This window comes from Salmo salar, chromosome ssa13, assembly GCF_905237065.1.
Source record: "Salmo salar chromosome ssa13, Ssal_v3.1, whole genome shotgun sequence".
NCBI lineage: Eukaryota > Metazoa > Chordata > Actinopteri > Salmoniformes > Salmonidae > Salmo > Salmo salar.
The window spans coordinates 90,489,386-90,517,278 of NC_059454.1; the positions used below are offsets into that span (position 1 = coordinate 90,489,386).

The following is a 27,893-nucleotide window of genomic DNA, read 5'->3' on the forward strand; positions in this document are numbered from 1 at the left end:
GTTTTGGAGGGTCGCTAGCAATAGTGGACATACAGTATTAGCGTATTACAAGTTGTGCAATAATTTGGGACACGTAGCCTTTTTAAATCATTATGGGAAGCAGACCATACATAGCAGTTTAAACCTGGAGCCTGGCGCACGCTTCATGGCGACTGGACCGTTGTCATCACAGTCCGGGGATTTATTGGACTACTGTTCAACTTCTATCGTACACCTTTCTCATCTTCCAATATTTAAGGGTTGATCTATTGAATATGGCAACTTTCAGGATAAATCAAACCACTGTAATTTTGATTCACCAATATATTTTGTGTGTGAAGGCTCTCCAACACTGTTTATGTATGATTTATAAATACTTTCCTAAGCCAAATAATCTATAAAATCTGAGTATTTTAAAATCTACCAATTGGTGATGAATAGGTGTGTATTTACATGGCTTGCTTCGATTGATCCCTATTCTGAGCCCATTCTCTTGATACATATTATAGTGAGTTTGTCGAGAAAATTTGAATTAAAGGTACACCGTATTCAAAGGGATGGCTTTAGATAAATGTACTGAAAACCCTATTGAATGAAATCTGTTGGCCAGCAAGTGGGAGGGTTTTCAGTGGTTGAATTACATTTATTCAGTGTGCGCAAGGGAACCACACCTACACCATGGGTGGGTAACGTTGGTTATCATTTTGCAAGCAGAACAGCATGGTTAATAGTTAATAGAAGCTTCATTTCCAAAAGTTCCCAGCAGTCAAAACAATTTGTTTTTGAGACAGGGGTGTGTCAACAAAGCTATGTTGTATTCCTTAGGTATCTCATAGCTAATTTGTAAAGATGCATTATGATGCATTACTTGCTCAATTATTGCACTAACCATGGCCATTTGCACGACAATTAATCTATACCAAAATCTATAATCGTCACAGCCCTAATTAGAGTCACTCCACCCAGGCTCCAATCACCCTGTTGAGTCCAACATTCCTGTTAATGTCATCCAGGAGGATTCCATTGGTTCCATGTGGGATAATCTTAGGAGTGCCCTTAGAGCAGTGGCCTTTTCTCCCACCAGAGGACTCAGGGTTCTCATTAAATACTCTGTTAGGGGGCGGGAAGTTGAAGCGTGTATTAACCACCCCTGTTGTTGTTTTTTGTGAACAGGACCTGCAGGCCACTGCAGCCTGGAACCCCCTGCGGAAGTTCTCATTGAAGAAGCCATAGATTATGGGGTTAATCCCGCTGTTAAAGAAGGCCAGCCAATGGGCCACAGGGAACACGTAGCTGCTGAGGAAGTCAATCTGCTGCGTGTCCAGATCCCTGTAGTCAGTCAGCAGCATCAGCGTCCACAGAGGCAGCCATGACACCATGAAGAGCACCGCCACCATGATCAGCATGTTGATCACTTTAACCCTGCGTTGGGAATGGGCCCTCCGCACCTCTGCCAGCCTCACCTGCCTCAGGTTGACTGAGAGCTTGGCAACGATGCAGCCATACATGATGCTGATGACAACCAGGGGGGCCAGGTACACGTGCACGAAGATGACCATGGTGTAGACACGACGCATCTCGGGCCAGGGCCATTTCTCGAAGCAGACGAAGACAGGGTATGTCTGGTTGTCCTGGACCAGGTAGGTGTCCTCCAGGTGAATGATGGTCAGGGTAGCGGCCGAGGGGCAGATTACAGCAAACGCCAGCACCCAGATGAAGAGGATGGTGACGAGAGCAGTCACAGGCCTCATTCGATGTCTAAAGGGGTACACAATACCTGTGAACCTGAGAGAAGGGGGGGGGTAGGGAGGGAAGAAAACAGACAGAGGGAGAGAGAGAGAGAGCAAGAGAGAGAGAGGAAGGGGGTAGGGAGGAAGAGAGACCGAATGCCACAGAGATAAATGTTTGGCTTGACAATTACAGCAATGGAGTTGACAAGAGCACAAACAGATCTGTGACAGGATAGTGCGGTGGTGTGGTAGTGGATTACCTGTCAACAGCTATGGCCACCAGAGTGAAGACTGATGCTGACACTGACATCCCCTGGACCAGGTTGCTCATGGTGCATGTAATCTGGCCAAACGGCCATCCTGGAAAGAAAGACTGCATTACACACAAGCGGTAGCCCGGTTGCAACACCAAATATTTTAATCTTAACGAATCTTAATGTGTTTCGATTGACACTGGATTTAAATTGCATTAAGGGAGCAAACGGTGGGAAAGGGAGGGAAAATGCATGCATTTAATAGATACAGTTTAACCTCTCTGGGGTATGTGGGACCCACCCGCTGGACACACTATTCAACAGCCAGTGAAATAGCAGGGCGGCAAATTCAAAACAACAAAAATCTCATAATTCAAAATTCTCAAACATACAACTATTATATCCCATTTTAAAGATACACTTCTCGTTAATCCAACCACATTGTCCGATTTCAAAAAGGCTTTACGGCGAAAGCATAACATTAGATTATGTTAGGACAGCGCTCAGACAAGAAAAACCACACAACCATTTTCCAAGCAAGGAGGCGTCACAAAAACCAGAAATACAGCTAAAATTAATCACTAACCTTTGACGATCTTCATCAGATGACACTCCCAGGACTCAACATTACACAATACATGTACAGTGAGGGAAAAAAGTATTTGATCCCCTGCTGATTTTGTACGTTTTCCCACTGACAAAGAAATGATCAGTCTATAATTTTAATGGTAGGTTTATTTGAACAGTGAGAGACAGAATAATAACTTGGGTCAAACATTTCGGGTAGCGTTCCACAAGCTTCCCACAATAAGTTGGATGAATTTTGGCCCATGCTGGTGTAACTGAGTCAGGTTTGTAGGCCTCCTTGATCGCACACGCTTTTTCAGTTCTGCCCACAAATGTTCTATAAGATTGAGGTCAGGGCTTTGTGATGGCCACTCCAATACCTTGACTTTGTTGTCCTTAAGCCATTTTGCCACAACTTTGGAAGTATGCTTGGGGTCATTGTCCATTTGGAAGACCCATTTGCGACCAAACTTCAACTTCTTGACTGATGTCTTGAGATGTTGCTTCAATATATCCACATAATTTTCCTGCCTCATGATGCCATCTATTTTGTGAAGTGCACCAGTCCCTCCTGCAGCAAAGTACCCCCCACAACATGATGCTGCCACCCCGTGCTTCACGGTTGGGATGGTGTTCTTCGGCTCGCAAGCCTCCCCCTTTTTCCTCCAAACATAACAATGGTCATTATGGCCAAAAAGTTATATTTTTGTTTCATCAGACCAGAGGACATTTTTCCAAAAAGTACGATCTTTGTCCCCATGTGCAGTTGCAAACCGTAGTCTGGCTTGTTTATGCCAGTTTTGGAGCAGTGGCTTCTTCCTTTCTGAGCTGCCTTTCAGGTTATGTCGATATAGGACTCGTTTTATTGTGGATATAGATACTTTTGTACCTGTTTCCTCCAGCATCTTCACAAGGTCCTTTATTGTTGTTCTGAGATTGAGTTGCACTTTTCGCACCAAAGTACGTTCATCTCTAGGAGACAGAACGCGTCTCCTTCCTGAGCGGTATGATGGCTGTGTGTCCCACGGTGTTTATACTTACGTACTATTGTTTGTACAGATGAATGTGGTACCTTCAGGCGTTTAGAAATTGCTCCCAAGGATGAACCAGACTACAATTTTTTTCTGAGGTCTTGGCTGAGTTCTTTTGATTTTCCCATGATGTCAAGCAAAGAGGCACTGAGTTTGAAGGTAGGCCTTGAAATACATCCACAGGTACACCTCAAATTGACTCATATGATGTCAATTAGCCTATCAGAAGCTTGTTAACAAGAAATTTGTGGAGTGGTTGAAAAACAGTTTTAATGACTCCGACCTAAGTGTATGTAAACCTCCGACTTGAACTGTACCCACTGGGCACAAGCTGGTTGAATCAACATTGTTTGAATGTCATTTTTCAATGTATTGTGACATGGAATCTACATGGAAAGTACATTGGATTTGAAAAAAGTCAAAACTGTTCTTTTGAAGGTGAAATTTCAACCATAGGATTATGTCATCATAGTAACCAATTTTCAACATTGACAAACTGTGTATAAAATATATATAATTGGTACCTTTTGAAACAATGTCAGATCTTCAACGTTACATCCACTACCTCCTACTGGAGAGTTGATCTACGACTATTAAATTGTTATCCCATCCAGGATTTTAACCGTGCCCAACCCTGCTTAGCTTTTATTTTGTCACTGACTACTACCGATATATAACTAAATATATTCACTGTTGCTATCAAAGTCATTCCAAAATGTAGGTTTGACAGAGCAATTGAAATGTAACCATATATATTTATAAGTCATATGTCATCAATTGTACTATTTTGGCCTGTATAGCATTTGCAAAGTCATAAACAGCTATTGTCTCAATTCAACTCTGGGTTCAACTAAAAATATGCAAAACATAGTTCCTTAGTTGGTGTGATTGGTCAAGAGACCAATTATTGGAAAATATCAGAATTGGGCCGCCTGTGTAAATGCAGCCTTATAGGCCTAGGGTTTCAAGCTTTGGTTGATTTAAAATGTAATCTTCAAAGTCATCATTAATATTTGATTTTAATTAATTAATTAGAATCTCCATTAGCCAACACCAATGGCAACAGCTAGTCTTACTGGGGTCCGACACATAACGCAAAGACATTACAGACAAAAGACTTACAACTGACATACATTGTGTGTGTGTGTGTGTGTGTGTGTGTGTGTGTGTGTGTGTGTGTGTGTGTGTGTGTGTGTGTGTGTGTGTGTGTGTGTGTGTGTGTGTGTGTGTGTGTGTATCTATCAGTTACACATACATGTCAGTACATAAACACAACACTTAGAATATGTTGGATTCACGTCTCCATTTCAACCTAAAAAAAATAAGTCAAAGTCTATTTAAAGTGCATTTAAAGTTTGCATAGATTAGATTTATTCCTAAAATTTGACTTATGGTTGATATGGAGACATGAATCCAACATTTAATATTATTAATACATCAACTATTAATATTTGTAGACAAACTGAATTTTGTATTGTGTTTGGTTGTCAACGCAAACAAATATCACCATTTGAATGAGATCTTCTGCTTGGATAGATCCATTGGTGCCACTGATTTAGTCTGGCTTTAATTCAAGTTTTTCTACAAATTAATACTAAACTATATGTTGGATTCACCTCTATCTCAACTAAATTAAATTTGAAATGAACTTGAAATAAAGTCTGCGAACAATGTAAAAACGAATTTATTGAGCGAATAAAGTAAAATACAAACATGATCTCTTTCTTGCTTTCTTGAATATGGCAGCTCCAAAATACAGATGTTTCAGCCTTGCTCAGTGCTTTCTGTGGTGGAGGGGCAGCCAGTGGAAAATACAGAGCGTAGGCATTGGTAATCTTCTCTAGTGTCACCGCAAAATCTACAGGGAGAGCTAGGCAGTTCAAGCCCCTTTGGGTGCTGCCATAGATTTACATTAGAAGTGACCATCCAAGAAGGCTCAAAGTCATTGACTATAGATAAAATGACATCAAATCACGTTATATCTACATAGCTTTGATTGGACTGATCATATCAACATCATACTTTCTTAGCTAGCAAGCTAGACATGTTAAGGCCTCAACATGTTGCTAAATTTATCTGAACTAACATCTATCTGAATTTCTGTCTGTGTCCATTTTGAAAGTGCTGAACGAATAGGCATACCTCGTCGCAGCTCGTTTGCTTGCACTTTCTTATACTTCAAGCTAAGTGTTAATGATATAAGAATAAACAGTATGAATTTACTGAACAAAAAGTCTATTTTAGCATTCATTATTATTGAAGGAGAATGTGGTTCTTATCGACTTACACAAATGTAGTAACCACATTTGTTTCAGTAAGTCAGCCATATCAGCTATGTTTTTTTTAAAGGCAGTAAATGAGGCTGAATTTTTTTTAACTAGGCAAGTCAGTTATGAACAAATTATTATTTTCAATGACAGCCTAGGAACAGTGGTTTAACGGATTTCTCGGGGTAGAACAACAGACTTGTCAGCTCGGGGAATCGATCTTGCAACCTTTCGGTTACTAGTCCAACACTCTAATCACTAGGCAACCAGTCGCCCAAAATGAACTGTTTCGCTGCCAGACAAGGCTCAGCTGTGTAGGTGTAGCGGTGGTGCTGAAAGGAAAGTTCTGCTGTTGGGACAGCTTTATGTAGGCCCTAACAGTATGGACACAGTTTGTCACCGTTATAGTGCAAATAATGTATTGTTTAGTGTTGTGCTGTGTTGTGTAGTGGCTTTGCTGGCATGCATCAACAAAAGAAATGGGGAGTTTGCCCCACCAAGATTTACATGCTAAAATCGCCACTGAATGGGTGTAGTAGTAAAGACCATAAGCAACTCATGAGTTTCAAGTTTGGAGAAGCTTAACATTTATTCTTCCATTTCTACCGATCTGTGTGCCAGTTATGAATACAGTGAGGGAAAAAAGTATTTGATCCCCTGCTGATTTTGTACGTTTGCCCACTGACAAAGAAATGATCAGTCTATAATTTTAATGGTAGGTTAATTTGAACAGTGAGAGACAGAATAACAACAAAATAATCCAGAAAAACGCATGTCAAAAATGTTATAAATTGATTTGCATTTTAATGTGGGAAATAAGTATTTGACCCCCTCTCAATCAGAAAGATTTCTGGCTCCCAGGTGTCTTTTATACAGGTAACGAGCTGAGATTAGGAGCACACTCTTAAAGGCAGTGCTCCTAATCTCAGTTTGTTACCTGTATAAAAGACACCTGTCCACAGAAGCAATCAATCAATCAGATTCCAAACTCTCCACCATGGCCAAGACCAAAGAGCTCTCCAAGGATGTCAGGGACAAGATTGTAGACCTACACAAGGCTGGAATGGGCAACAAGACCATCGCCAAACAGCTTGATGAGAAGGTGACAACAGTTGGTGCGATTATTCGCAAATGGAAGAAACACAAAAGAACTGTCAATCTCCCTCGGCCTGGGGCTCCATGCAAGATCTCACCTCGTGGAGTTGCAATGATCATGAGAACGGTGAGGAATCAGCCCAGAACTACACTGGAGGATCTTGTCAATGATCTCAAGGCAGCTGGGACCATAGTCACCAAGAAAACAATTGGTAACACACTATGCCGTGAAGGACTAAAATCCTGCAGCGCCCGCAAGGTCCCCCTCCTCAAGAAAGCAGATATACATGCATATACATGCCGGTCTGAAGTTTGCCAATGAACATCTGAATGATTCAGAGGACAACTAGGTGAAAGTGTTGTGGTCAGATGAGACCAAAATGGAGCTCTTTGGCATCAACTCAACTCGCCGTGTTTGGAGGAGGAGGAATGCTGCCTATGACCCCAAGAACACCATCGCCACCGTCAAACATGGAGGTGGAAACATTATGCTTTGGGGGTGTTTTTCTGCTAAGGGGACAGGACAACTTCACCGCATCAAAGGGACGATGGACATGGCCATGTACCGTCAAATCTTGGGTGAGAACCTCCTTCCCTCAGCCAGGGCATTGAAAATGGGTCGTGGATGGGTATTCCAGCATGACAATGACACAAAACACAAGGCCAAGGCAACAAAGGAGTGGCTCAAGAAGAAGTACATTAAGGTCCTGGAGTGGCCTAGACAGTCTCCAGACCTTAATCCCATAGACAATCTGTGGAGGAGCTGAAGGTTCGAGTTGCCAAACGTCAGCCTTGAAACCTTAATGACTTGGAGAAGATCTGCAAAGAGGAGTGGGACAAATTCCCTCCTGAGATGTGTGCAAACCTGGTGGCCAACTACAAGAAACGTCTGACCTCTGTGATTGCCAACAAGGGTTTTGCCACCAAGTACTAAGTCATGTTTTGCAGATTGGTCAAATACTTATTTCCCTCATTAAAATGCAAATCATTTTATAACATTTTTGACATGCGTTTTTCTGGATTTTTGTTGTTGTTATTCTGTCTCTCACTGTTCAAATTAACCTACCATTAAAATGATAGACTGATCATTTCTTTGTCAGTGGGCGAACGTACAAAATCAGCAGGGTAACAAATACTTTTTTCCCTCACTGTATGTATAAATGCACATTTTCTTGGAACAGTTTCATTTGAATAATAATGTTTTTGTTTCTCAAAGTCATTGTTTGTTAACTTTTAGATTTTTACCATTTTATTTCAGATGTTTATTATTAACCACGTGACAATATATATATATTTTAAATGTAACCTTTATTTAACTAGGCAAGTCAGTTAAGAACAAATTGTTATTTACAATGACGGACTAGGAACAGTGGGTGAACTGCCTTGTTCAGGGGCAGAACAACAGATTTTTACCTTGTCAGCTCGGGGATTCGATCCACCAACCTTTCACTTACTGGCCCAACTCTCTAACCACTAGGCTACCTGCCGCCCCAAAAGGAAGCACCTAAGGTGTCACGTGGTTAATAATAAACATCTGAAGTAAAATGGTAAAAATCTCAAAGTTAAAATTCAACTATGGCCAGAGCACTAGCTTCTGCCATATGGACACATTGATACACTGTGACCCATTGGTGGCTAAAGAAATGAGAACATAGGACTCAGAGATGCAACAGAAGGCCTATAACTTCCATCGTCAAGTAAGTAAAATACATAGGCCTAAAGCCGATAACTACAAACAGTAGAAAATATCCTGATAAAAATTCTGGTTCCTTCAATCACATTCATCTCTCTTCTCCGCCTGTCTGCCTCCCTTTTTATCTGTCTTGACCTGAGCTATTGCTAGTGAAGTTCAACATTGTATCAAATTATCACAGGGTCCGTCTGGAAGCTGTCTCTTAGTAACTTGCAACATTGAATCAACTAGCCTATTCCGGGCCCTCAAAGTTTCCTGCACACGTGAGCTCGGGACAAAAAGCTGTTTTTTTATGACGTTTCCACTGGATATATGGAATCATCAGATGATGATATCTTGCTCTTTCACACGGAAGCTTAGTGATTAACAAGGATGGGACTGTTGAAAGATTTTTCAAATACTGAGGAACTACATGTATCATTCGCAATGGCTGATAGAAAAACAGACTTTGTTGCCTCGTGTGAGGCGAAGAAAACATGAGTGGTGAGTTAAGACAATCAGAAATAAGACATTGCCAAATGGGCACCTTCCTACATATGCATGCATGAAACAATCCACAGCATTTAAAAATAACAATAAAATAATGATCCTCTGTGGGTAAGTCATGCTCCATGGTGAAGTATTTTGAATGATTTTATTTAGACAGGAGTAATTATATAATTTTGTTGAAACATCAATTTACTTTTGGGCATTCCAGCATCCTAACAGTGCACTGTACACCCACACAGTGCAGGAAAATAACCTCTCCCTCAACATCAACAAAACGAAGGAGCTGATTGTTGACTTCAGGAAACAGCAGAGGGAGCACGCCCCTATCCACATCGATGGGACCGCAGTGGAGAAGGTAAAAAGCTTCAAGTTCCTCGGCGTACACATCACTGACAATCTGAAATGGTCCACCCACACAGACAGTGTGGTGAAGAAGGCGCAACAGCACTTCTTCCACCTCAGGAAGTTGAAGAAATTCAGCTTGGCCCCTAAGACCCTCACAAACTTTTACAGATGCACAATTGAGAGCACCCTGTCGGGCTGTATCACCACCTGGTACGCTAACTGCAGCGCCCACAACCGCAGGGCTATCCAGAAGAGGGTGCGGTCTGCCCAATGCATTACCGGGGGCACACTGCCCTCCAGGAAATCTACAGCACCCGATGTCACAGGAAGGCCAAAAAGATCATCAAGGACATCAACCACCCGAGCCACTGCCTGTTCACCCCGCTATCATCCAGAAGGAGAGGTCAATACAGGTGCATCAAAGCTGGGACCGAGAGACTGAAAAACAGCTTCTATCTCAAGGCCATCAGACATCACTAGTAGGCTACCATCCAGTTACTCAACCATGCACCTTAGAGGCTGCTGCCCTACAGTATATACATAGACATGGAATCACTTTAATAATGGAACACTAGTAACTTTAATCATTTTTACATACTGCTTTACTCATTTCATATGTTACTTTATTCTATTCTACTGTAGTTTAGTCAATGCCACCCCGACATTGCTTGTCCTAATATTTCAATATTTTTTAATTCCATTCTTTTACTTTTAGATTTTTGTGTATTGTTGTGATTTTTTAGATACTACTGCACTTTTGAAGCTAGGAACACAAACATTTCGCTACACCTGCAATAACATCTGCTAAATATGTGTATGTGACCAATAAAATTTGATTTTGATTTTAACTTTCCTTTCCAATTCACAAGAGGCTGAAACCAGAGATCTGTCATGATGAGATGCTCATGTCTCCACCTTAACAATGGGATTCTTTGTCTCAAAGGCTGGAAGGCAGACGACAAGTTTAGGTCTGCATATTATTCCCATAGAAACGCACTGGGTTTATACTGGACAGATTTTGGCGACTGTGCCCTGTCGCTTTCCTCTCCGCTGACACTATATCGTCGGACAAAGCATCCGCGCGAGCTAAACAGCGCCCCCTCTATACGTTGCCCATGCATCTGATGCTGTCTGGACAGAAATAGTATGACATGCCATACTCTTTTGGTCCAGACAGCATCAGATACATGGTCTACACATACTGAGACAGAGGGTCGCTGTTTCGCTCACTCGAATGCTTTAACTGAGATTGATGCATCTTTCTCTCGACGCGAATCTCGGTCAAATAAATTATCAATATTTCAATATTTTATTTGGACGGGCAAGCAGATAAGGTTGGGCGGGGCAAGCCCCCAAAGGTCCTCCCACAACTCCGCTCCTGCCCAAAACCATCGTTATTAACTTTTCACTTGAAAACGCTCATAATCTCAGTTTACGTCAGACCACTCAAAGAACAACTAAGTGCGTAGTTAGATGTTTTTTTACCCATAGCATCACGTTATACACAGAACATCTCCGCTAAACATAAAATCACATGGTTTGTCCGCCTCTCTGTGACCGCCGATAATTCAGAACAAAGTTGACTGCAAATACAAAGTTACCAATGTCTTTGCAATTGCGACATATAAAGCTTCATATAAAAATATAAAACAGTGGTGACTGTATTAAAAAAAAAATACAGTAGGCTATAGGCTATAGGCTAGGCCAATTTCAATTATATTATATTGAAATGCATTTAATGTCCAATCAATTGAGATTTATTTAGCTACTTGTAGGCTACTGTCTGTAATTTGTCTCAATATATTTCATGATGTGTAGCCTAATGTGTCCAATGATGTGCCATATATTTTACTGCATTATTATAGGGTAAGTGTTAGAATAAGCCACCTCAATATTTGCAGTCATAGGTAATAATATCTTTCTAGGAGCTGATCCGTCGTCAGTATTGTGGAATAATTCGAACGTTAATGTAAGATTTGAATGGAGAACGCTGATCCGAGAGCAGCGTATCAACACATGCTTCAACAACGCATTTTCTCTGGGTGTTGTTTTGGGAAACACCTGTTACATCTTCGGCCATTGTAGGAAACATGCATCGTTAAAACACTTATTGTCTTCACCTTTTTGCCCTTTGTGCTGTTGTCTGTGCCCAACAATGTTTGTACCCATGTTTGTGCTGCTACCATGTTGTGCTGCTGCCATTTTGTGGGGCTACCGTGCTGTGTCATGTGTTGCTGCCATGCTATGTTGTTGTCTTAGGTCTCTCTTTATGTAGTGTTGTGGTGTCTCTCTTGTCATGATGTGTGTTTTGTCCTAAATTTGTATTTTTAATCACAGCCCAGTCCCTGTAGGAGGCCTTTTGCCTCTTGATAGGCAGTCATTGTAAATAAGAATTTGTTCATAACTGACTTGCCTAGTTAAAGAAAGGTTAAATAAAACATTTATAAAAGTAAGCCTAAATTCCAACACTATGGGAACCCAGGCCCAGGTTATTTGGTTGTGCTTTTAGATGAAGCACAGTAATAACAAACATTAAGTAGTTGTATAAATACAACATTTCTGACATTGTATTCCCATTTGAACTTTATTGCGCTTGTAAATTGTTGAAAGTGCAGTGATAACACATTTAGATGACAACTAAATCAAAAATCTGACATTGTTTTAACTTTTTCCTTTGGAATTTTGTTGTGCTTTTTATGGATGGATGAAAGCATAGTGAATTCAACAAACATTTGGAATTCAAGAAACTTATGGCTGTCTTTTTGAGTAGGTAAATAAAGGTTGAAATCTCATTGAACAACTTAACCAAATATTACCAAAAATGTACCGGTTGAAATGATGTGGTGTGCCCAGCGGGTATGCAATAATTCATTCATATCAACAGCAAGTTGATTGAAATTCAGCCTTTTCACTCCACTCCAGACGTTCTCACACTTGGTTGACTCAACTGGAGACAGCCTCGAGCTGTAAAAGCCAGACTGAAACCTTTGATCCCTTCATAGAAAGTTAACACTCTCGCCTCCAGAACCATATGATTCCCCTTGCGGCGGGGATCCCGCATCGATTTCTGCATGTGCCCTACGCATTTCTGCTCCCTCCACTTTCTCACCTGATATTAGGCTGTCAATCAAAGTCGTTGGAACGCAGAACACTCCAATGAGCAGGTCACTGATGGCCAAGTTGAGGATGAAGAGGTTGGTGACGGAGCGCATGTTGCGGTTCCGAAGGACCACCAGGGAGACCAGCACGTTCCCCCCGACGCAGAGCAGGAGAACCGCCATATAGCACAGGATATAGATGACAGACATGCCGGTGGAGTGCAGGTAATAAGGCATGTATGTGCGGTTAGCTCTGTCCATAGTGGCGCTGTCCATGGTGCTGTTCACAGCAGTTTCATTCAGTGACGCAATCTCCATTTTCACAAGTCACCTTCCAAATGGAATCACATCAGAAAAACGTGTTATAGCCTACATATTGCCAGAGAAACCTAGCAGATACAAATATATTTTTTAAAAGAAACGTAAGGAATATGAAAGAAAAACGAAAAAGCCATACACACCAAGATTCTCTGAAAAAAGCTTTAGTCATCATACAAATCATCAAGGAAAGGTTGGCATTTGGAGGAGTCCACTCCATCGTCATTTATTGTTCTTATTTTTTACCATAACTTTATCAAATGACACGTATGTTCTTACTGAAACAAGTACATGAAACTGACGAAGAAAGAAAATACAGTAAAAGCTCAGTGAGAACAAATGGTGAGTTAAATTCATAAGATTGAGAAGGCAAAGTTGCCATTTCATAGAAATCTGCAGGATAACTATTGAGATTTTCAAAGAGAGACTTACCTTTGGAAGAGCTACACTATAGTTCCCTTGTCTGGTCTTGTCTGTGCAGGTGCGCTCTACTGCGTCTCGTAATGCTTCTAGTCCACTTCTGGAAACGCATCAGCGTCCCTCATACTCTATAACGATTAGGGATACTGTACCACATGGATAGTGCGACCAATGCATGTAGCCAATATTTGATTTATAGTAAGCCTACAGAACAATTTAAACAAAATTCGATGGTCAGTCTTTAGTTCCTTGAAAAGGCTTATATTTGTAGGACTATTTTTCCCACCACTATAAGACCTATTCATTCTTTATCCTGATTGATGACAAATAAGTAAGTAAATTGGGCACTTCCAGATCTGTCTCTAAACATGTCAATTATGGTCCAAGTGTAAGTTACTGTATGATGATATAACCTACTGACAAGTTACAAGGAGAGTCCCAAGAGATATTGAAATGAAAGTAACCTAGTAGTTAAAAGAAGTGACTGTACAGTAGAGTGGACATCTAAGAGGTGTATATTCACACATTCACAACACAAATACAAGTTGGCTCTTCAAAAAGATGAATGCTTTAGATGAGTGGATATCTGTTACAGTAAATAGGCTACAGTACACTAAGAATATGAAAAGTACCTCTCTTTATTAAATCAGTTTTTTGGGGCTCCGGTAGACTGCTAGAGCTCATGGCTCAGTCATCCCCTCATTGTTAGGCTGTTTGAAAAGGTTTGAATCCTAAGTAACCTGTCTATTGTTTGAAGTACAATAGACCAACATAGCTACTGTAGTAGCTGAGGTAAATATAACCCTGATGACATTGACCTTGTATTTTTCACAACAACTTGCATATTTGCACTTCTCATTGTCTGTTAGCCTACTTGCACTTACAGTATTCCTTATGTATATTAAAAACAAAAAACTGTTTTAAGTGAAAGTAGGTATTGGTATGAAGCCGAAAAAGAAAGGAAATTCACATGAGCACCACAATGCCTACTTCACCCATGTTCTACCAAGGTTTTCCAGCACACAGCTTTGACCTACTACAGTAGCTATGTTGGTCTATTGTACTTCAAACAATGTGCAGGTTACTTAGGATTCAAACCTTTTCAAACAGCCTAATTCATATTCTTAGAGGTGCTCCCACAATAATGTGATTTGTATCGCCTACAAGTTAAAGTATTGGATTCTTCACACACCACACTAATCCCATTCCATTACCTTTTCAAGCTTTCTTAAATTATATGAAAACAAGCTTTGCTTTTATACTTACTAGACCATCATGCTTGATTCAGAGAGCTGTTTTGTCTTGTAGTAATGTGGTGCCTGCCTGTATTTTCTTAAACCTTTTTATTTAGCAATACAGTACATGTCATAAATAAAATATACTGTATATTTCATAAAATCTTTGTTTGATCAGTAGATGCCCAACATAACACCAGGTGGTGGTGTGTTGTACACAGTTACTCATACAGTTGAAGTCGGAAGTTTACATACACTTAGGTTGGAGTCATAAAAACTCATTTTTCAACCACTCCACAAATATCTTCTTAACAAACTATAGTTTTGGCAAGTCGGTTATGGCTTTAGATGTCATGGCTTTATAAGCTTCTGATAGGCTAATTGACATCATTTGAGTCAATTGGAGGTGTACCTGTGGATGTATTTCAAGGCCTACCTTCAAACTCAGTGCCTCTTTGCTTGACATCATGGGAAAATCAAAAGAAATCAGCCAAGAACTCAAGCCAAGATTTTTTTTTTAGACCTCCACAAATCTGGTTAATCCTTGGGAGCAATTTCCAAACGCCTGAAGGTACCACGTTCATCTGTACAAACAATAGTACACAAGTATAAAAACCATGGGACCACACAGCCATCATACCGCTCAGGAAAGAGACGCGTTCTGTCTCCTAGAGATGAACGTACTGTGGTGCAAAAAGTGCAAATCAATCCCAGAACAACAGCAAAGGACCTTGTGAAGATGCTGGAGGAAACCGGTACAAAAGTATCTATAGCCACAATAAAACGAGTCCTATATCGACGTAACCTGAAAGGTCGCTCAGCAAAGAAGAAGCCACTGCTCCAAATCCGCCATAAAAAAGCCAGACTACGGTTTGCAACTGCACATGGGAACAAAAATCATACTTTTTGGAGATATGTCCTCTGGTCTGATGAAACAAAAATATAACTGTCTGCCCATAATGACCATCGTTATGTTTGGAGGAAAAAGGGGGAGGCTTGCAAGCCAAAGAACACCATCCCAACCGTAAAGCACGGGGGTGGCAGCATCATGTTGTGGGGGTGCTTGGCTGCAGGAGGGACTAGTGCACTTCACAAAATAGATGGCATCATGAGGCTGGAAAATTATGTGGATATATTGAAGCAACATCTCAAGACATTAGTCAGGAAGTTAAAGCTTGGTCGCAAATGGGTCTTTCAAATGGACAATGACCCCAAGCATACTTCCAAAGTTGTGTAAAAATGGCTTAAGGACAACAAAGTCAAAGTATTGGAGTGGCCATCACAAAGCCATGAGCTCAATCCCATAGAAAATTGTGGGCAGAACTGAAAAGCAAGGAGGCCTACAAACCTGACTCAGTTACACCAGCTCTGTCAGGGGGAATGGGCCAAAATTCACCCAACTTATTGTTGGAAGCTTGTGAAAGGCTACCCAAAACATTTGACCCAAGTTAAACAATTTAAAGGCAATGCTACCAAATACTAATTGAGTGTGTGTAAACTTCTGACCCACTGGGAATGTGATGAAAGAAATAAAAGCTTAAATAAACCATTCTCTCTGACATTTCACATTCTTAAAATAAAGTGGTGATCGTAACTGACCTAAGACAGGGAATTTTTACTAAGATTAAATGGCAGGAATTGTGAAAGCTGAGTTTAAATGTATTTGGCTAAGGTGTATGTAAACTTCTGACTTCAACTGTACATACATTATAGTGCTGAGCGATTAGTGCTTTTTGAGGTCGGTTTTTGATTTCGGTTTCGAATATTTTATTTAACATTAAATGCACTTTGCATTATGTGGGTTGAATGCTGTAACAACACAGAATACAACCATTAATAAAAGTGACTGCCCATTACTGATTATCACTTATTAACCATCATTGATTCACTTTAGTGAGCTTTAATAAAATATTTGTTTTATTTGATGACTTTATTATTTAATTACAGGTTATCATCTCATCTCTATAGAGCTCCTGCCTATGCTGTCTGACAAAATCACTATTTTGTAGTTCTTCAATGTAAATAAGGCACACATTATGACTGCTGAATTCCAACAATCAATCACTTTGATAATGTATTTTCAGACTCGCGAAGCAATTGCTTTCTATCCCTCTCGGTTGCCTGTTCTCTCTTCTCTCAATCCCAATGTTTTACTCAGCACAGACCTGACAATTTTAAGCGTCCGCACAATGGATTATGGTCATTGTAGTTAATTACCATGTTTTCTGCGCTAAATTATGTAGCATATTGGCTTGATCTGATTTATCTCTACAGAAACTGCACATCGAGCTCACAGGAAAAAAAACATCGTCGGTCAATTAGTCGTTTAAAAACCGAAAAATAACCACCATTTTGGTTAGTCGCTCAGCACTAATACATTATTGACTGTCACATTAGGTGGCTGGGAGAGCAAAGCATGAGTGGCAAAAACTGCATGGTACTCTGCGCCAGCAGAGACTTGGGATACACCGAGGGGACGGTATTGGTGCCGCAGATGCGTGGATTTAGAGGGGGTCATCCGAATGTTTGCCGGGACAACAATGGTCTTTTCTGATATCGCGCAGTGGAGGAGCTGGATGTTCCAGTGGGACCAGAAGATAAACAAGTGCATAGAGAGGTCCCGGTGCTCCCTCAATCAGCTGGTGTGCGCATTTCAGGGAACACAATCCACCACCAGACGGGTATCAAAACTATACACGAAATAGAATGGTCAGAAAACCAGGACCTTCAGATCCTATGGCCGTGACGTTGACGGTTACGCTACGAACTCTGTCAAGAACGTACACTCTACACAGTCTGGTGATGACAGGAAGATTTTGTTGTTGTTCGTTCACTCAGTACTGATTGAACCTTCATTTATCTTGCTTGTTTAAAAAAAACATAGTCTAAAACACTTGATGGGTTGAAAACAGTCACATAGCTTCTATTGACTGTGCAAAGGTCGCGCAAACATGTGATGATGTTGGTATTATTTAAAAAGACGATATGTAACTTTTTGGTTGACCCCACCAAATTCACATAGAAATGTGATTTACAGATCTGTCATTCACCATTGTTATCAACTGTACCAGCAGAAATGGAACATAAATCACAGAAAATAGATGTGATAGGTGGCAGCTGTATAGAAGTATTTGTATGTAAAAGATGTTACTGCAGAAGAGTTACAAGGTGTGCCGGCCTGGTAAAGGATCAGACAGGGCCAAGTAGTGGAATTGTGGTGAGGTTTTAATTGGTGTAGGGTTAGTTGGTAGGTCCATTTTCTCTTCACTTTTCCGGTTCCCTTTCGTGTCACAAAGTGTAGTGCATTCACACTCCATTACAGTAGGTGGCGGTGTATGCATCTTTCAATTAGTTGCGATCTGCCAATACAAATTCAAAGAAGAAGGGTTTCGGGAATAAATTGAAAAGGACCTTGACACTGTTAATCAGTCAGCAGAAATTTTGTTTACAATGACAGGAAGAAAATTGCATTGCAAAGGAAGGAGTGTACTGATTCATTGCGGGGATCATCAACTAGATTCAGTAGCGAGATGATTTTTTTCTTGAGCGGATGGTCAGGGGGCCGGAACATAATTATACAAATCATTTTTAGACTGCAAACTGACCGCTGGAAGCTTAAATGGATATAATATTTAACTACAACATATTCATTTCAAACTTTGCGATTACATACACTGAGTATACAAAGCATTAACCTTTTACTAGAGGGAGCTAAATCAGGGTCACAGTGTTTCTTGGTAGTCTTGAACAAATCTACTTTGAAACAAAAGTATACACCTCACACACATGGTTATGTTTTTTGAAACATGTCAGATATAGAGTTGAAATATATTCAATTTCGTGTTTGCATCCCAATATTACACTTTATATACATCACAGAAGACTGAAATATAACAAAACCATTTGCCATAGAAACACCGGGTTTTCGGGTGGTTTATTATTTTTATTTTGGACTTTATTATGAAAAATATGAATAACATTCCACCCATGAGGCCACTAGGGGGAGCTTGTGCTCATTAGACTGCAGGAAATTAAGAACACCTGCGCTTTCCATGACGTGACCAGGTGAAAGCTATGATCCCTTATTGATGTTACTTGTTAAATCCACTTCAATCAATGTAGATGAAGGGGAGGAGACAGGTTTGAAGAAGGATTTTTAAGCCTTGAGACATGGATTGTGAATGTGTGCCATTCAGAGGGTGAATGGGCAAGACAAAAGATTTAAGTGACTTTGAACGGGATATGGTAGTAGGTGTCAGGCGCACCGGGTTTGTGTCAAGAGCTGCAACTCTGCTGTGTTTTTCACGTTTAACAGTTCCCTGTGTGTTTCAAGATTGGTCCACCATTCAAAGGACATTCAGCCAACTATACAAAACCTTGGGAAGCACTGGAGTCAACATGGGCCAGCATCCCTGTGGAACACTTGGCACCTTGTAGAGTCCATGCCCAAAAGAATTGACGCTGGCCTCAGATCTGTTTGTGCTCTTGCCAACTCCATTGCTGTCATTGTCAAGCCAAATGTTTTTTTATTTCAATGACTGACAAGTTGATTTCTGATTGAGCTGACATATGCAGCGTTTACCGTGAATGCAGTCTCTGCCAACGCGGTAACATTTCTTTCAATCACGCTGTAACGCTGAACGTCTGCGATATGGATTGAATAGAGCCCTGAATCTTTTATTATTGAACATTGTGCCAGTCAAATAAATTATGTAAAATAAACATAATTAGCATCCTTAGGTAAGTCAATGCATGTGATTGTTCCTTTTAATGTGGAATATTTGTTTCTGTTCTGATGAATGATGTGTGTTTGAGTGTGTAACAAGCCACCCTGTAATCACTAATACAAACTATTGAAAAACAATTACTTTTACCCACAGTTGATAGCTGGACTTCTAACTAACGTCAATTGATTTTGCCAGGTTTTAATTACACTGCTGCTACCGACTTGTTAGAAAAAAACATAGTAAATACTGAACTTTTTGTAATTGTAAACTTTATGCAAAGTTGTGTGCTAAAAAGAAAAGAAAAAATACGGCAAAAGACTACAGGGGAATCATAATCACTGCAGTCATAACCCACTTGCCACTAAGTGGCACTATTGCTGAGGATGTAGGAAAGAGGGAAGAAAGAAAGAAAAACAATAGAAAGAAAGGAAAAAGTACTGCGTGACAAAAATGTATCCCCACTGCCAGTGTGTGTGTGTATGTGTGTGTGTGTGTGTGTGTGTGTGTGTGTGTGTGTTGATTTGAGAGAGTGTCTGACCTGGAACAGCTCTTCCTGATTCAGTCCAAGCAGCTCCACTCCCCCTCTCCTGGCACAGGACTGCTGCTGTGGAGATGGCATGCTGATCCAGACTGGGAATATTTCATGCCTGGAATCTTAACTCTGGGTGGATCACCGCACTGTGAGGAAGCGTGCTGGGGAACTATAATGAACACAGGAACTATCTGAAAGATCATTTGGACTGGTTTGTACTTTTTGAAGGTGTTCATTTTGATTTTGCAGCCTTCTGAAGCTGGAATAATGTCTCTGGGCAGTTGCAGGAAGACCATGCTTGCAGCAGAGATCTGCACCCTGATGGCAATTCTGGTGGCAGGCACTGCAGGACAGAGCCAGGACGGGAGGAAGGCAGGGTCCTCCTGCTACGGGGGGTTTGACCTTTACTTCGTTTTGGACAAGTGAGTGTTCTCCTCTGTCTTCTTGTCTGCTCCAAGTCTCACTTTTCTGCAGGAGCATCCATAGAGGCTCTGTAGCAGCCTGCTTCCATTTAGTCTCAGCAAGTCACCTACCACGTTGGACATTTCTATGCATTCTTATCATTATTTCCCAGAGAAATACTTACACCGAGCAATTACAATTTACTATACAAATATTTTTTTTATGGAGTGATCCACTAATCGGAACCAGAGGCATGACAACACAACGTGAACATATATGTCTCCAGAGGCTAATTGGCAGTGTTCGAGTATGGGGGTGGGGTGGTTGAAGAGGGGAATAGAGTTGGAGTGGAGGGGGTGCTTGGGTTGAGGTACATATGCAGAAATTAGAGCAGGTATGTGGATGATATGCAGTCCAAGAGACCCAGGGGGCCAGAGGTGGCATATTAACCTCTCCTTAGTGGTTCCAATCAGTTCCACTAAAGCAGCACAGCAGAAAACTGGTCATATCTACTTCCTCAGCTTTCCCCACCTATCAAGAGGCTTCATTCGTTTCTACTGGAAAACTAAATTGGAAAAAACTGCCAACAAAAAACATAGCGCAACAAGCCTATCACGAGCCTTAGAATCTCTGTTTTCACAAAACATTGCCCATATGGCATGTAGGATGCTGGGTAATGCTAGTATGTTATTGTTATGTGTTCAAGTCATGTGTTCCTTACCGTTCCAGACTCACCCCTCCCACTGTCTCCAAATGCTTTTAAAGATGGTGATTTTTTTCCCCCAGTTATTGGCAGCTCCACTGCAATGACATTTCTGTGGCGCACCATACTAAAATACAGAACTACAGAAATTCCAAGCTTCCATAGGGAACGTTTTTTCACATTGGAGTGTGAGGTGGCACGCAGTTAGTGCTGTCTTATTCAATTCTCATCCACAATACGGTGAGCAGTCACACTAGAGGATATATGAAAGCTAGCAAATAAGATGATTTTAGAATAAAATAGCCCTACAAAACCATTAGTTCATGTATTTTTTTACAAGTTGTTTGGATGCATGTGGTAACACTTACCATACAAATAACCAAGTTTACAATAAAAGTAAATAAAAGTCTGCTCTTGAACATGCAAAGGCAATCAGCTCAGTTTGGAAGTGAGAAAACAATACATTTCTACTTTAGATAATTTTTTGCTGCTTTACATTTCATCCCACAAGTAATTCAAATCTTTCATATTAACAGTTCTATAGATCAGTGTTTCCCAAACTCTGTCCTAGGGCCCCCTCTGTGTGCATGTTTTGGGGGGTTGGGCAGGATCGAGTTTGGGAAACCCTGCTATAGATCACATACAGTATTTCACACACTTTAATCAGAATACAGTATGCATGGGTGAAATGTGTGACTGTCTTCATACAACATGCAGAGCAATGGTAGCTACTTCATGACTCCCCCGTCTAATTCCCTTCCACAGTGTGGTGTGCAGTGGGGAGAGCTCCTGTCTTTCTTTATGCCCCAAACCTCTCTCCATGTTTGTCTAGTCTGCAGAACCCTTTCACCATTAGGCCCAGATGTTCCAAAGCTCCCGAGTGTCTGGCAGCTGTGTCAGGACTGGGACTCATATCACGCTACAACGGACAGAAAAACAAGTGAGAGGCAAAGAAAGAAAGGAGAGAGAGAAAAATCTTTTGATTTATCCTTTCTTAATCAAATTATTAATCAAGCATCAACATCTTTCAAATACTTAAACATATCCATCAAATATGTGGGACATTCTATAAGTATTCATAATTTCTGTATTGCTATTGTGTCAGTCTGAATTGGCCAATCACTCAAAACCTCTGGCACGTCTTTAGGCCTACATAAAAAAGCACATTGAGATCCATCCTTAACAAAACCTGTCTATATGAACCATACTTATCAAGTCTAAAGTGATCACATCTCAAAGTTGCTTTGACATTATCCATTTTGACTGGCGTTTTGGAAAAGCTCCGCTCATTTCCTGAGTCCAGTGTTGCTGTCCAAGGTAATCATCAAACACATACTGGTAATCATCTGAAAAATCTTTTTCCTTAATGCTGTCCAAACTACTCCCTATTTCACGAGGTCCCTGCTTTTATTTTTTATTTGATTTATTAGGATCCCCATTATCCGATGCCAATGGTGACAGCTAGTCTTACTGGGGTCCGACACATAACAAAAAATACGTTACAGACAAAAGACTTTACAATTTGCATACATTTAAAAATATTAACATGTAGTGTGTGTGTGCATCTATCAGTTACATATACATGTCAGTACATACACACAAGTAGGTCACATGGGGAGAGGTGTTGTGCCGTGAGGTGTTGCTTTATTTGTGTTTTGAAACTTATGCTATATAATGGAAGGGAGTTCCATGCACTCAAGGCTTTGTATAATACTGCACCGTATTTCCTTATATATATATATATATATATACTGTATTTCCTTGAATTTGTTCTGGACCTGGGGACTGTGAAAAGACCCCTGGTGGCATGTCTGGTGGGGTAAGTGTGTATGTAATTGCTGTGTGTATGTTGAGAATGCAAACAAATAGGAATTTCCAACATTAATGTTTCTTATAAAAACAAGAGTCAATCTTTCCTCAACTCTTAGCCAAGAGAGACTGGCATGCATAGTATTTATATCAGCCCTCTGATTACAATGAAGAGCAAGACGTGCCGCTCTGTTCTGGGCCTGCTACAGCTTAACTAGGTCTTTCTTTTCAGCACTTGACCATATGACTGGACAATAATCAAGATAAGATAAAAGTAGAGCCTGCAGGACTTGCTTTGTGGAGTGTGGTGTCAAAAAAGCAGAGCATCTCTTTATTAGGTGGCAGGTAACCTAGTGGTTAGAGCGTTGGACTTATAACCGAAAGGTTACAAGATCTGACAAGGTAAAAATCTGTCGTTCTGCCCCTGAACAAGGCAGTTCACCCACTGTTCCTAGTCCGTCATTGCAACTGACTTGCCTAGTTAAATAAAGGTTACATAAAAAATATATATATATATTGTCACGTGGTTAAAAACACCATGGGACCACGTAGCCGTCATACCACTCAGGAAGGAATTGTGTTGTCTCCTAGAGATGAACGTACTTTGGTGCGAAATGTGCAAATCAATCCCAGAACAACAAAGGACCTTGTGAAGATGCTGGAGGAAATAGATACTTTTGTACCTATGTCCACAGTAAAACGAGTCCTATATCGACATAACCTGAAAGGCCGCTCAGCAAGGAAGAAGCCACTGCTCCAAAACCGCCATAAAAAAAGCCAGACTACAGTTCGCAACTGCACATGGGGACAAAGATCAAATTTTTTGGGAGAAATGTCCTTTGGTCTGATTAAACAAAAATATAATTATTAGAACATAATGACCATTGTTATGTTTGGAGGAAAAAGGGGGATGCTTGCAAGCCGAAGAACACCATCCCAACCGTGAAGCACGGGGGTGGCAGCATCATGTTGTGGGGGTGCTTTGCTGTAGGAGGGACTGGTGCACTTCACAAAATAGATGGCATCATGAGGTAGGAAAATTATGTGGATATATTGAAGCAACGTCTCAAGACATCAGTCAGGAAGTTGAAGCTTGGTCGCAAATGGGTCTTCCAAATGGACAATGACCCCAAGCAAACTTCCAAAGTTGTGGCAAAATGACTTATGGACAACAAAGTCAAGGTATTGGAGTGGCCATCACAAAGCCCTGACCTCAAACCTATAGAAAATTTGTGGGCAGAACTGAAAAAGCATGTGCGAGCAAGGAGGCCTACAAACCTGACTCAGTTACACCAGCTCTGTCAGGAGGAATGGGACAAAATTAACCCAACTTATTGTGGGTGTCACAGTTGTCGTAGGAAGGAGCGGACCAAAGTGAAGCGTGTGTGTCGTTCCACATTTTATTTTCACTGTGAAACTATGCAATACATACACATAAACTAAAGAACAAAAAAACAACAAACCGTGACGCAGAGGTGAAACATACACTAACTCAAAAACAATCTCCGACAAACCCAGGTGGGAAAAACACCTACTTAAGTATGATCTCCAATTAGAGACAACGATGACCAGCTGCCTCTAATTGGAGATCATCCCAAACAAAACCCAACATAGAAATAGAAAACTAGAACATAACATAGAAAAACTAAACTAGAAAATCCCCGTCACACCCTGACCTACTCTACCATAGAAAAGAACAGCTTTCTATGGTCAGGACGTGACAGTGGGAAGCTTGTGGAAGGCTACCCGAAACATTTGACCCAAGTTAAACAATTTAAAGGCAATGCTACCAAATACTAATTGAGTGTATGTAAACTAATGACCCACTGGGAATGTGATGAAAGAAATAAAAGCTGAAGTAAATCGTTCTCTCTCTTATTATTCTGACATTTCACATTCTTAAAATAAAGTGGTGATCCTAACTGACCTAAAACAGGGAATTTTTACTTGGATTAAATGTCAGGAATTGTGAAAAACTGAGTTTAAATGTATTTGGCTAAGGTGTATGTAAACTTCCGACTTCAACTGTATGTTTTGACCATGACAGTTTACAATCTAAGGTAACACCAAGTAATTTAGTCTCCTCAACTTGTTCAACAGCCACACCATTATTTAGCAGATTCAGCTGAGGTCTAGAATTTAGGGAATGAGTTGTACCAAATACAATGCTCTTAGTTTTAGAGATGTTCAGGACCAGTTTATTACTGGCCACCCATTCCAAAACTGACTGCAACTCTTTGTTAATGGACACACACGCTTTGTTCAATGCCAGTGGCAGGTCATTGGTAAAAATAGAAGAGTACACCACACTTTACATGTTTGACATTAGAGTACAATGGCTCTCACTGTTAGTTGTTGGCATTTCTTGCTTAAGTTTGCCCACTTTGCCAATAAAGTAATCATTAAAATAACTGATATTAAATGGTTTTGTAATGAATAAGCCATTGATTCGATGAAAGATGGAGTTGAATTTGTCTTTCCGCCAAACATATAATTTAAAGTAAACCAAAGTTTATTTTTCCCATCATTCTTTATATCATTGATCTTGGCTTCATAATACAGTTTCTCCTTTTTGTTGAGTTTCGTCACATCATTTCTCAATTAGCAGTAAGTTAGATGTGCAGCTAGACTTATTAGCAACTCCAATTTGCCCCATCACTTTCAACAATACAGTTTTTCAATTCCTCATCAATCCAGAGCATTAACAGTTCTAACATTCAGTTTTTTAACAGGTGGATGTTTATAAATAATTGGAATAAGCAATTTAATAAATGAATCAAGTGCAGCGTCTGGATGCTCCTAATTAATAACATCAGACCATCTGGATGATCTTGTTCCTGTAGAGTTTTGTAAACACCCTGAAATGTTGATTAATAATCTGAACCAGATTACAGGCACTGGTTACAGTGAGAAGCTTCCTCTTGAGCGGACAGCTTGATGAAAAACAGTCAATATTCATGTCCCCAAGAAAGTAGAACTCTCTGTTTAGAGCACACACACTATCAAGCATTTCACACATTATTTAGATACTGACTGTTAGCACTTGGTGGCCTATAGCAACACCCCAAAATAAAAGGCTTTATGTGCCAGGTGAACCTGCAACCACAACACTTCAATAACATTTGACATAAGATCTTCTCTAAGCATTTTTTTTTTCAATGATCCATCAATCTACACACAATACCCCATAATGACAAAGCAAAACAGGTTTTTAGTTTTTTTGGGGAAATTAAAACTGAAATATCACATTTACATAAAGTATTCAGACCCTTTATTCAGTACTTTGCTGAAGCACCATTGGCAGCGATTACAGCCTCGAGTCTTCTTGGGTATGACACTACAAGCTTGGCACACCTGTATTTGGGGAGTTTCTCCCATTCTTCTCTGCAGATCCTCTCAAGCTCTGTCAGGTTGGATGGGGAGCATTGCTGCACAGCTATTTTCAGATCTGTCCAGAGATATTTGATCGGTTTCAAGTCCGGGTTCTGGCTGGGCCACTCAAGGACGTTCAGAGACTTGTCCCGAATCCCGTCCTGGATTGTCTTGGCTGTGTGCTTAGGGTTGTTGTCCTGTTGGAAGGTGAACCTTCACCTCAGTCTGAGGTCCTGAGCGCTCTGGAGCACATGTTCATCAAGGATCTCTCTGTACTTTGCTCCATTCATCTTTCCCTCAATCCTGACTAGTCTCCCAATCCCTGCCGCTGAAACACATCCCCACAGCATGATGTGGCCACCACCATGCTTCACCATAGGGCTGATGACAGGTTTCCTCTAGACGTGAAGCTTGACATTCAGGCCAAAGAGCTCAATCTTGGTTTCATCAGACATGAGAGTCATGTTTCTCATGGTCTGAGAGTCCTTTAGGTGCCTTTTGGCAAACTCCAAGTGGGCTGTGATGTGCCTTTTACTGAAGAGTGGCTTCTGTCTGGCCACTCTACCATAAAGGCCTGATTGATGGAGTGCTGGAGAGATGGGTGTCCTTCTGGAAGGTTGTCCCATCTCCACAGAGATACTCTGGAACTCTGTCAGGGTGACCATTGGGTTCTTGGTCACCCCCCTGACCAAGGCCCTTCACCCCAGATAGCTCAGTTTGGCCGTGAGGCCGGCTCTAGGAAGCGTCTTGGTGGTTCCAAACTTCTTCCATTTAAAGAAGATGGCCACTGTGTTCTTGGGGACCTTCAATGCTGCAGGAATGCTTTGGTACCCTTCCTCAGATCTGTGCCTCGACACAATCCTGTCTATGGAAAATTCCTTTGACCTCATGGCTTGGTCTTTGCTTTGACATGCACTGTCAACTGTGGGACCTTATGTAAACAGGTGTGTGCCTTTCCAAATCATGTCCAATCAATTGAATTTACAAGTGGACTCCAATCAAGTTGTAGAGGAATTTGTTTTATTTAATGCATTTTAGAATAAGGCTGGAAATAATAACTTCCAAATAACTTCACAGATCTTCATTGTAAAGGGTTTAAACACTGTTTCCCATGCTTCTTCAATGAACAATAAACAATGAATGAACATGCACCTGTGGAATGGTCGTTAAAACACTAACAGCTTACAGACGGTAGGTAATTAAGGTCACAGTTATGAACTTAAGACACTAAAGAGGCCTTTCTACTGACTCTGAAAAACACCAAAAGAAAGATGCCCAGGGTCCCTGCTCATCTGCGTGAACGAGGAGGCATGAGGACTGCAGATGTGGCCAGGGCAATAAATTGCAATGTCCGTACTGTGAGACGCCTAAGACAGTGCTACAGGGAGACAGGATGGACAGCTGATCGTCCTCGCAGTGGCAGACCATGTGTAAAAACACCTGCAAAGGATCGGTACATCCGAACATCACACCTGCGGGACAGGTACAGGATGGCAACAACAACTGCCCGAGTTACACCAGGAACGCACAATCCCTCCATAAGTGCTCAGACTGTCCGCAATAGGTTGAGAGAGGCTGGACTGAAGGCTTGTAGGCCTGTTGTAAGGCAGGTCCTCTCCAGACATCACCGGCAACAACGTTGCCTATGGGCACAAACACACTGTCGCTGGACCAGACAGGACTGGCAAAAAGTGCTCTTCTCTGACGAGTCACGGTTTTGTCTCACCAGGGGTGATGGTCGGATTCGCTTTTATTGTCAAAGGAATGAGCGTTACACCGAGGCCTGTACTCTGGAGCGGGATTGATTTGGAGGTGGAGGGTCCGTCA

The 27,893-nt window shown here is 41.0% G+C and overlaps 2 protein-coding genes and 1 pseudogene across 2 annotated transcripts in view; 1 reads left to right on the forward strand and 2 right to left on the reverse strand.

Moving 5' to 3' along the window:
• Positions 1–932: 932 nt before the first annotated feature.
• Positions 933–12,860, reverse strand: LOC106568265 (neuropeptide FF receptor 1-like). The gene is made up of 3 exons (XM_014138436.2): positions 12,560–12,860; positions 1,970–2,069; positions 933–1,764 (listed from the first exon to the last, which is right to left on the reverse strand). The coding sequence occupies exons 1-3, from the start codon at positions 12,822–12,824 to the stop codon at positions 933–935; spliced, it is 1,197 nt and encodes a 398-aa protein (XP_013993911.2). The 5' UTR covers positions 12,825–12,860.
• A 6,712-nt stretch (positions 12,861–19,572) lies between these two features.
• LOC106568239 (anthrax toxin receptor 1-like) overlaps positions 19,573–27,893 on the forward strand; it is a 47,746-nt pseudogene continuing 39,425 nt past the window's right edge.
• The window catches only part of LOC106568237 (AP2-associated protein kinase 1), a 110,094-nt gene continuing 102,697 nt past the window's right edge, over positions 20,497–27,893 (reverse strand). Inside the window, exon 21 of the mRNA XM_014138407.2 lies at positions 20,497–21,804. Within this exon, the coding sequence (XP_013993882.2) occupies positions 21,800–21,804 (5 nt within the window). The 3' untranslated portion in view covers positions 20,497–21,799. The remainder of the gene's footprint in view (positions 21,805–27,893) is intronic.